Source organism: Pseudonaja textilis, chromosome 3, assembly GCF_049901715.1.
Source record: "Pseudonaja textilis isolate UNSWEBS1 chromosome 3, rPseTex1.2, whole genome shotgun sequence".
In the NCBI taxonomy this organism is placed as follows: domain Eukaryota; kingdom Metazoa; phylum Chordata; class Lepidosauria; order Squamata; family Elapidae; genus Pseudonaja; species Pseudonaja textilis.
Window position 1 is genome coordinate 45,924,617 of NC_141992.1, and position 11,633 is coordinate 45,936,249.

An 11,633-nucleotide genomic window follows, 5' to 3' on the forward strand; every position below is an offset into this window, starting at 1 on the left:
CTTTTGCTGGATCACAAATACTCAGGAAAGGTCACCAAATCCAAAACTAACCCCATTTTTCCTATACAATCCTTACAAGACAGCCAATATTACAGGACTTTAAAATCTTTTGAGATAAAAATCTGACCTAGTCCAGATGAAGATGAATGATAAAATGAAATCCATTCTGGTTGTAGCTTTTGCTTAATATAGCCAAAAGAATTCCTCTGGACAAAGATTCTTGCTCATATAGCACAAAACATGACAATCTTGTTCTTGCTGACCTAAGAAACAGGAGACTGTGAGTTCTAGTCCAGCCTTAGGTGTGAAAGGCAGTTAGGTGACTTTGGACTAGTCGTTCTCTCAGCCCAGCCCACCTAGCAGGAGAAGGAAAGAGTATTAGGTATGTTTGCTACCTTGAGTTATTTATAAAGTATTATAATAAGGGAGGATAAAAATCAAATCAAATAAATGAATAAGCCTCCATAGAAAAGAGTATAATAGGATCTGTATTTAGAATTGTAGTTGTAGCAAGGTTTGATTTTTTTCCAAGAACATTATATTAACAGGGCAATATTGACCTAATACGGACATTTTTTTAAACTTTAGGTGCGTAAGAAACTTCTCATTTTGCCTCACTGGATCTTGTATATTGAGCTAATAGTACACATAAATAAGAGATTGAGTGGACACAAATATTAATGTGCACTGACCAAACTGACCTTTACCAGGAAACAAGGTCAAAGCTAGTACCTCAAAGGTGTCCTCCCTCTGCCAACTGCCAAGATTTATTACTGCTTTCTTACCAATCAAAACTCAGCAGAAAATTAGAAACTGGACATGTTTAGCTATAAAAGCCTACTAGAATGGGATTCCTTTTTCACACAAGATAAGAAAAAGCAGCTCAGAAAAACTGCATCCATATCAAAACCAACCAAATAATGCTGCGGAGTTGGGAGTTTGTTCTGCTTATCTCTTGCTTTTTGTGTTTTTCCAGTGATGCCTTCCAAAGGTAAGACTATCTCTTTTTTTAGTATATCACCTAGTAATTGACCAGTGCAACAACCAGATAATAACACATCAATAATATGATGCAAAAAGCAAAGGAAATATTCTCTCAAAACAGAAAAGCTTAAAACTACTGCAATGGCAATTCACTGCAAGTATCTGCTGCCATCTGGAGCAACACATTGGTATATATATCAAACCAAGCCAGCTTCAGGCTGTGCGTCAAGCTAGTTGCACAAAAGTTGGTTGACATATCAGGATAGCCACAACTATACATCCCATCAATCTGATTGTGGGAAGGAGGGTGGAGAGGTCACAGCAGAATTTATTAAACAGATTAGAAATGTTTAATTGATGAGAAGGTAGAAAAGCAGGCAAAAGAGAGAAAATGGGATTCCATCTGGGATTACAGCAACATTCCACAGCCAAAACCTTGATAGGCATAAAACTCTCTGTTTACTCTACTCACCTTTTGAATAGACTTTGTTGAGCAGTTCTATCTACCTGTCTGCTTTTCAAATACTAGCAACAGCTGCTTTGGGAATGCAGTTGGATTTCACCAAGCCCTGAATTAATGTAGGTTACTTTGGACAGGTTAATAAGAAACCTAAACTGAATTAACTCCTTCAAAAGCTCATTAGTAGCTCAGAATCTAGGTGTACATAAAGAAGTATATTTTTCCAGATATTAGTACCTTTCTCCCCGATGTCTGTCTGAAAAAAGAAAACGTCAAGGTGAGTAGACACCAGGGAAGGAAAAAAGAAAAAAAAGAAGTTTGGGTGGAATTTGTGGGTCCTGGAAAGATGTATTGTTGAAAATGAGAGGTCCTTGATGCTCTCTGAGCTTGGTTGTTTTCTTGCAGGTGTTTCATTACTCAAACCAGGTTACACAATCAGTGTTGCATGAGCACAGCATGAGCACTGGTGATGTTGCCTAGTTTAGGTAATAAATGTATGGAAGAAAACAACCAAGCTCAGCGAGTACCAAGGTCCTCTCATTTCAATCCTGAGCTACAAATATTCTCCTTTATAGGTATTGTTGAAAATGCTAAATGTTTCGTTCCTTCCATCCCTATGTTTTGGTTCACATCTACCTTCTTCTCTTTTGTCCAAGTATACTTTCTATGCCTGCGTTATCATAGAAAGAATATTCTATTTTTTTCATTCTTCAACATCATGATCAGGCAGATGTTCTGACAGTTCAATATTTTGGATTCAGTCTTCAGAAGCAGCTTCAGAAGTAGCACTCACCTATTATTTCCTAGCATTGTATGTTTGCCATTCTAAAATAGAGCCTTGTCACTTCCAAACTGTTTATTAAAACACGTCATCATATGCTGAACACTTTCTCTATTGGTCATACTAGTAACTTGGCAATTGTGTCTGTTGACCTCCACATCTATTGCAAATGTGACTATCTTGTTCACCTTCCAGTTTTACCATGGTCTTTTTTCTACCTGTCAGAATTTCACTCAAAAAAATGCCCTCAATCCGAGAAACACTGCAAGGGATGGGCATGAAAGTGGCAGACATCCTTCCTTCTTTGAAGCACCATAACTACTACCTTGGTGAAGAGCTTCATAACAAAACAGCAGCTACTGTTCTAACCAACTTCTTGGATGTAAGTGCATCACATGTTTCTTAAAGAAAGCAATCAGCAAATAAAGACTAGTCAGACATTTTATACAGATATTGATGGGATGAATTATGATTTTTCTTTCTCTAACAAAAATGTTGTTCTGCTCTTTGTCATAATGTGCCTTTCAGTCACAGTATTATGGTGAAATAAGCATTGGAACACCAGCCCAGGTCTTCAAGGTTGTCTTTGACACAGGGTCAGCTAATCTTTGGGTGCCATCCCATCAATGCCTCCCATTGTTCAGTGCCTGTGGTAAGTTTTGGGAACATGTAAGAATAGCAAAATATGAAAATTTCTACCCTGAGGTGTTTTCCCATTATGCATGTGGAACAATGTTATGCAACTGGTATTTTTATTCCTGTCATACTACACTGATACCCTAAAATAGATTTTTCTTATAATTTACAAATAAGGTACTTGGACAATTCCCAGCTTGCAGCCATGAGTAGCCAGATGTATCCACCACCAGATGTATCCACAGCCTGAGTGTCCTTTTGGCTTTGGCCCTGTTGCTTCACTCTTTCTGGCACTACCAGTACTAGCCCTCTGCTCTTCCCCAGTAGCATACTGGACACCTTCTGATTTGAGGGGCTCATCTTCCAGCATCATCTCTTTTTGCCTTTTGGTACTGTCCATGGGGTTTTTGTGGCAAAATGGTTTGCCATTTCCTTCTCCAGTGAATCACATTTTGTCAGCGCTCTCTGCTATGACCTGTCTATCTTGGGTGGCCCTGCACAGCATAGCTCATAGCTTCATTGAGCTATGCAAGCCCCTTCATTACGACAATGTTGGCAGTTCAGCAATTTGAACCCCTAGCACCGCATAACGAGCTCCCATTAGTTGTCCCAGCTTCTGCCAACCTAGCAGTTCTAAGGCATGTAAAAATGCAAGTAGAAAAATAGGGACCACTTTGGTGGGAAGGTAACAGCGTTCCATGCACCTTCGGCATTTAGTCATGCCAGCCACAACCATGGAGATATCTTCGGACAGCTCTGGCTCTTCAGCTTTGTAACGGAGATGAGCACCTCCCCTTAGAGCCGGAAACAGCTAGCACGTATGTGCAAGGGGAACCTTTACCTTTTAATGAAGCCAAACAATGTTGTGGGTCAGTTATTTCATCTGGGCCCCGCAAGCAAGCAAACAGATTCCCTAATGCTCAGGCTTCCCACTTTGCAGTCTCCATGCCTTCACTGTTTCTGCCTGCATTACATTCTAACTGATTACAATATTTGATCTATGGCTGCAGGTCTGGTGAGCAGGAAAATCTTCCCATTACTGGTGGCTTGACACAGAAACTCAGGGCTTAACTAATTAGCTTAATTCTGGTCTAAAAATATAAGCAAAAGTCTGGATAGTTCCCCAGAAGTTAGATATTTACTGTTATAGTTTGTAAGGTTATGTATTTACCCCTGATTAGTATTTAAATACTGTACCGTATGCCTTTCTGAAATCTGTATGGTTCTTCTTGAATTTGCCAGCTATGTGAGGCTGACATTTAAGGCACTGGTTCCTGATGATGCCTAAACAGTCTCAAACCAATTAACGTTCTAGATATTAATATTCTTTCTTTCCTTCTTTCTTTCAGTCTCACATGATCGTTATGATTCCTCTGAATCAAGTACATACAAGCCAAATGGAACTGAAATTACTTTACTATATGCCCAAGGATATATTAAGGGTTTCCTTAGCCAGGACATTGTCAGAGTAAGTGCTAATAGGATGACAAGTATTTGTGTTTCTGCAGGAAGGAAATGGAGGAAGAGCTTTCTTGCTGTCTGGCAAATGCCAGGTTATTCACAGGCCTTGAAAACTGAACCAGAGGGCTATAAACAAGGAGAATTATTGGTATTGTGGCACTTTGACCATATTCATCCCATTTGTACTGTGCAAGATTTAAGGGATGCCAGAGTTACCCTTTTTATCACTGAAATCATTGGAAGTTTTATAATAATATTTTTTAAAGGAACACACAGGTTGAATACAGGCAAGTGCATTGTTCCCACAGTAAATATCTAAAGAGATATATGTTATAGGTCTTAGAATATCCAATTAGTTATAACATCAGGCTGTAATAGAGCTGGGGCTCAAACTATAGTAATGCAAAAAGGAGAAAAATCATATAAGCAGCAATCCATTTGCATTTACTCATCTAATGCCAAATGAGCATGTACAAAAATGCAGTTTTAATAAAACATGGCACTAAAGCACAACACGACAGGCCGCTTAGTAATTTAAAAAGTTACTAGGATTGAAGCAAAAATGACTTAACTATACATAAAAGTATACGTGGGTGTATATGAGTGAGGCGGGGGGGAGCAAAAATAAAGAATTAAGTGTTATTTTTATTCCCTGTGAAGAATGCATTCAACTCATTGCTCCACAGCAGTCTGTTCCTTTGTGTGTGCTTCTCTCTAGGTTGCTGATATTCCCATCATCCAACTCTTTGCAGAAGCTATAATACTATCTAACAATCCTTTCATATACGCTCGGTTTGATGGAGTGCTTGGTATGGGCTACCCCAGCCAGGCCATTGATGGGGTTATCCCAGTTTTTGATAAGATAATATCCGAAAAGATCTTGTCAGAAAAGGTCTTCTCTGTCTACTATAGCAGGTAGGTTTTGTTTAGGAATATAAAACCCACATTTCAAATTATTGGACCAACACATAATTTTATTGTGCTTTGGGTTCACTGTCAGAATGATTTATCTTTTCAGAAAATTCAACATTTGAATGTGTCTCCTTAAGTTTTCCCAAAGTTCACTAATTTATTTATTTATTTGATTTGTCAATCGCTTACAAGATAATAGGTATAAGTATAAACATAGTTATGAATACATGAAATGGATACATATAAGAAAAATAAAAAGAAACAATAGAACAGGGATGGTAGGCAGGTTGGTGTGCTTATGCACGCCCCTTACAGACCTCTTAGGAAAGGGGTGAGGTCAATACTAGACAGTCTAAGGTTAAAGATTTTGGGGTTTGGGGAAGAAACCACAGAGTCAGGTAGAGTATTCCAGACATTGACCACTCTTGCTGAAGTCGTATTTCCTGCAATCAAGTTTGGTGCAGTTTACCTTGAGTTTGTATCTATTGTGTGCTCTTGTATTGTTACAGTTGAAGCTGAAGTATTCATTGACAGGTAGGACATTGCAGTGTATGATTTTATATACTATACTTAGATTGGACCGAAGGCGGCGTAGTTCTAGGTTTTCTAGGTTTAGAATTTCGAGTTTGGTGGCATAAGGTATTCTGCAATGAGTAGAGGAGTGGAGAACTCTTCTTGTGAAATATTTCTGGACTTTCTCAACTGGGTTAATATCAGATACGTAATGTGGGTTCCAGACTGATGAGCTGTATTCAAGTATTGGTCTAGAAAATGTTTTGTATGCTCTAGTTATTAGTGTAATATTACCAGAGAAAAAGCTACGTAGGATTAGATTAACATCTCTTAATGCCTTTTTGGCTATGTAGTTATGGTGGGGTCTAGCAGTTAGATCATTAGAGATGAGTACTCCAAGGTCCTTGACAGAGTTTGGATCATCAGCAAGGTCTTGACTATTCAGCTTGTATTTTATTTTCTGATTTTTTTTGCCAATATGTAAGACAGAGAATTTATTTGTGGAGATTTGAAGTTGCCATTTGTTTGACCATTCTGATACATAGTCGAGGCCTTTTTGAAGGGTAGCAGCATTGTCGATGGTGTTGAATAGCTTTACATCAGCAGCGAAGAGAACGCAGTTGCTAATATTCGATCCTAGAATGTCGGCTAAACACCAGGGTCTGAAGCTTCTTTTAGAATTTGGATGGGTGCTCACAGAGGTCTTGGCTATCGCCAGAGAATACAACTGGTTTGCAATATGGAATACATTTTCAGGATTAGAGTTTAGCATAGGAGGAAGTGAAGCAGAAATAACACTGATTATATTGGATATTTTGAAGTGTTTCCCCTAGCTTGCCATAAAAATGCCAGTAAACATTTCACTATGTAGAAGATGGACTCAAGCAAGGAAAAGTCTAATACAGTCTATCAAGGGGAAATTTAAAGCCGAAATCATGACTGGTGGGGTTTTTTGCAGCAACCACAATCTCTGTACTTGGTTCCCACCCCCATCCCCACAAGTCTTTCTCTTGTATCTTTTGAAATTGTGAATCACAGATAATTTCAATGAATTCTATCTATTGGCAATATGACTTTTGCTCTAAGCTTGAGTATTTTTGTTGGAAATTGCCTTATAAGCCCTGCCTTAAAAGCAAAATGCCCCCCCTTCATAGGCTTTTAACCACGGATGGGCTGCTGGGGGATCAGGAGAGCCCCTAAGATTCTGTGCAGTTCAGAGAACCCCCAAATCCCACCCCTAGCTGGCCACACCCACCCCTCCCATCCCGTCCCGTCCCAGGAGTCCCCACACAGCCTGTTTTGGATGCAGGCAAGTACAGGGCATGCACAGAGGCTCAAGGAGGGCAAAAAACGGGCCTCCCGGAAGTTTGGGAAGGCCAGAAATGGGCCCGTTTTCAGCTTCCAGAGAGCCTTTGGAATCCAGGGAGGCTGTTTTTGCCCTCCCAGAGGCTCGAGGGAAGACTCCGGAGCCTGGGAAGGGCATAAACAACCCCCATCATTGTGGTGCAGAAGGCTGACTAGGCCATGGCCATCATGGCCACGCCCACCCAGCAACCAGACAGAGAACCCTTTGGTAAAATGTTTCAAGCCCACCCCTGCTTTTAACAACAAATCTTGTTAAACCTTGTTGCACACAAAAGTGAGCAAGAATAAAACTACTGTTTTGTGATTTTTCTCCCCCCCGCTCCCTTTGGCCTAGACACTCAGACTTGAACACTGGAGGAGAGATTATCCTGGGTGGCAGTGATCCCTCTTACTACACTGGAGACTTCCACTATGTCGGTATTAGCAGAGAAGGCTACTGGCATATTGATCTTAAGGGGTAGGTTCTGTGTAATGTCAGACTTATAAAATCAAGAACCCAAAGGGGGAAGTCTTGCATTTTGGAAATCAGCTTTTCCCAAGATGGCCGTCGTTTATGAGATGCTAACAATTTCCTCTTACAAACTACAGGTAGTCCTTCATTTATAATGGTTCACTTAATGACCGTGCAAAGCTACAATGGCACTGAAAAAGTTACTTATGACCATTTTTCACACTTATGACTATTGCAGCATTCCCAGGGTCACATGATTTACACTTAGATGCTTGGCAACTGACTCCTATTTATGACCATTGCAGTGTCCCAAGGCCATGTGATCCTTTTGCAACCTTCTGACAGGCAGTCAATGGGGAAGCCAGATTCACTTAAACAACTGTGTTACTAGTTTAAAAACTGTAATGATAAACTTAACAAATGTGGCAAAAACAGTTGTAAAATGGGGCAAAACACACTTAACAAATGTCTCACTTTTCAACATAATTTTTGGGCTCAACTGTGGTTGGAAGTTGAGGACTACCTGTACTGCAATATGCAGATAAGAGGAGTTCAAGATCTTGAATGGCAATGTTTTTTCTTATTATTATTTTGACATATATGAGGCTTATTTTTCAAAAGTACAGGAACATCTAATGCTATTTTGCTTTCTCTGCAGCGTTTCTATAGAAAATGATGTAATGTTTTGTCATGAAGGATGCACAGCAGCTATAGATACTGGTACTTCGTTTATCAGTGGGCCGGCCAATTTGGTATCTGTTCTGATGAAAACCATAGGAGCTACTTTGGTAGAAGAAGAAAGCGTAAGAAATCTGAACATAACTTTCTAAAAGTTTGTCCTCCTTTCTAATCATGGGAAAAAATGAATCTAAAAAACAGCAATGAGATATAAAGCACATTTGATTTCCGGTCTTTCATGTAATGTCCATGTTCCCTAGTGTTTAAAACATCAAGTGTCCAACTTTAGCACGTTTTCCTTTTTGAAAAAAAACCTACTTCAGTGGCTTACTCAAAAGTGTAAAGTCTAAGTAGTTTAAACTGCAAGGTTGTTTAAGACAAATCTAGATTAAATCTGAGGAGGAGAGATTCCCATTGGAACTGGAAAAATTACTGTTAGGCAATTTCCCACCCTGCTATCTTCTCTATAGTGATGTATTATCAGCTGGGAAAAGCAGATGTAAGACCTTTTCCTATTACCTGAAGCCCTGGAACTTATAACATAGGAATTATCCTATATTTTTTTTATTCCCTCACAGTATGTCATTGAATGTAAAAAAATTCATTTGCTGCCTGACATTTCCTTCCATCTTGGTGATATGTCCTACTCGCTCAGCAGTTCCACCTATGTTCTCAAGGTAAGATCTGGAGCCATGATTTGCAATAAAAGGAACAAATATGGGTGAGCAACCAGGTTTAGATAAAACTTGGAAAGTCAAAGCTCTGAGAAAATAATTTTGGGAGGGACTTTTGGGAGCTGGTGATTAAACCAATGGTCTGACAGTTTGTGACCTTACATTATTAGACATTACTCAGGTCGTCTTGCTGATTTACTGCCTTTTGTCTGGATTGCTTTCTTTGCAGCATTCAAAATATGGGGAAGAGCTCTGCGTTGTGGCATTCTCAGCTCTTGACATTCCTCCTCCTCTCGGCCCTCTCTGGCTTCTGGGTGCAACTTTTATTAAGCAGTACTACACTGAATTTGACCGGCAGAACAATCGGATTGGGTTTGCTACATCGCTCTGACAACAGAAAAGTCCCATTGTGAAAGATGTTCCCTTTTGAGAGATTGAACTGTGAAAGAGAATAGCTTGATAACAGATTCTATTATACAGTAAACAGTTGTGCCCTTTAAGCTGTAGCATTTTGTATCCCATAACTTCCTTAAAATCAAATTAAATGACACAGAAAATTACAAAGGACCTTCAGTTTATTTTGCATTTCAGCTTATCTCTGCTTAGCTTCATCTGTTGGAAGAATCATTTTGCAATGTCACCATGCCTTGGATTAGTATCCAACCAACTTTCAAATATTAGCCATGTATGAAGAAGATGGTTTGCCAAACCTTTTGACCTCAGGGACCACCAAACTCATAATTTTAAATCCCGCGGACCACTAATATGAATTTTGACTGATGGTGGGGCTTGCTGACATTGGTGGGAAAGTTGGTTCCATATTCCAGAGCTGCAGGAGACACAGGACTGGCCCTTTGGTCATCCCAGAGCAGCTGCTCCTTCACCCGAATGCACCAGCCTGCCATGTACTGGAGGAGCTGCTGTGGGATGACCAAAGGGCCAGTCTTGTGACTACTGCAGCTTTGGAATATAGGACTGACTTTCCCACCAATGTCAACAAGCCACCCCGGGGCGGATTTTCCTCCCCTGCTGTTGGTCTTACCTCACGTGGCTCTACTGAAGGTAAGGTTTGTGCTTGGCCAAAGGGTGGGCGGGCCATTTGAGTGGCACAGTCTTGTGTTCCTGCACAGGCTGGATTAATCGCTTTGGGGGGAATGCTTTGGGGGGGGGCATTTCTCTTCAGACCACCAAAATTTTCTCGCAGACTACCAGTGTCCCCAGCCCACTGGTTGGTGACCACTGGTTTAGGATACAGACAACTTGCCTATGATGTCAATAGTCTTCAGTGTCATAGAAGTATCATGCAGGGACTCCAGAGTGCAAGTTCATCCTCTTACTGAAGAGAATTAAAATCTGTTAGTTCAGCCTATATTCTGATCCCAACATTAAATGGGCTTTTCCCCCACTTTGTGACCAGAAAGATATTATAGGAAAAGAAAGGGTACTGCAATGAAATGTGACATAATTGTTATATGTATATAAACTCGATAATCAATGACAGATTTTATCTTCCTGAAAATAGAACTGCTTAAGGCAGCATGAAGCAAAAAAAAAAGTGGTTCTCACAATAATTCTATGTGAGTGGCGCAGTGGTTAGAATGCAGTACTGTCGGCTACTTCTGCTGACTGCTGGCTGCCAGCAGTTCAGCAGTTCAATCCTCACTGGCTCAAGGTTGGCTCATCCTTCTGAGGTCAGTGAAATGAGGATCCAGATTGTTGGGGGCAATATGCTGACTCTGTAAACTGCTTAGAGAGGACTGTAAAGCACTGTGAAGCAGTGTGTAATCTAAGTGCAATTACAAGTGCAATTATTCTTCAAAAACGTACCATTTTTTTTACTTTTTTTGTTACAGATTGAAAAAGCCATTACTTTGAAAATTGAAATGTTTTCTACTAGTTCTAAGCTGGATCATTTCTATATAACTAAAAAAGGGCATACAGATTTGCATAATTCATGCATGTGTGCTTTCTGTCTCTCAGGAATGAGCAGCAATCTGGATTCAAGGGGGAAAATGTGATTCAGTGAACATATGAATACATGCTTAACACTTGAAAGGAATCCCTTAAAGCATCTATGCCTTCTCCTGGGATCAAATATGGTCACACAATCCTGGAACAAGAGGAGTTTAGTTTAAGGCGTTCTCAACAGGTGCTACATGTGTACCCATACGCTCTCAGAATGACATTTTACTTTTCATAACCAATCTCTGCATGCATGAGCAAAGATGCATATATATACATACTTTAATTTTGTGGTTATCTTTCATTTGAACTTGGATATCCTTAAATGAAACACTGTCCTCTATAAACTATAATATGGAGTCACATGATGCTCCAACATGTATCACTCCTTTTTATCTCAAGCTTTATTTTAATGTTTTTAAAATTTAATAAAGATTATCTATCTATAAAAAAGAAACAGAAGACTTATGTCAAGATCTTTTACCTTTGTTTCTTGGCTGTTTTACACTGAATATACCTCATTCCACTTTCCTTGCCTTGTGGAGGAAAAGTTTCCAGTATTTTTATATTTAAATTTAACTTTCCTCTCAGTGATAGGGTCTTCAGCCTTGGAATCTTGTACTGTTCTTTTACAACTAGAAAGTCACCAAACCCCTGGGAGGAGATATATGATCAGCACAGATTTAATCACATTCATAAGGCCTCCTGGAATCACTATTACCAGCTGGCAGACGGTACAGGATAATAAAAACAAGG

General features: G+C 39.7%; 1 protein-coding gene across 1 annotated transcript; it reads left to right on the forward strand.

Annotated features, from left to right (window-relative positions):
* The first annotated feature begins 920 nt into the window (after positions 1-920).
* REN (renin) lies at positions 921-9,346 on the forward strand. Its single transcript, XM_026715634.2, has 9 exons — positions 921-991; positions 2,451-2,607; positions 2,754-2,877; positions 4,211-4,329; positions 5,041-5,237; positions 7,447-7,569; positions 8,222-8,366; positions 8,820-8,918; positions 9,145-9,346. Exons 1-9 carry the CDS (start codon positions 921-923, stop codon positions 9,304-9,306), a joined length of 1,197 nt encoding a protein of 398 aa, XP_026571419.1. The 3' UTR covers positions 9,307-9,346.
* The last annotated feature ends 2,287 nt before the right edge of the window (positions 9,347-11,633 follow it).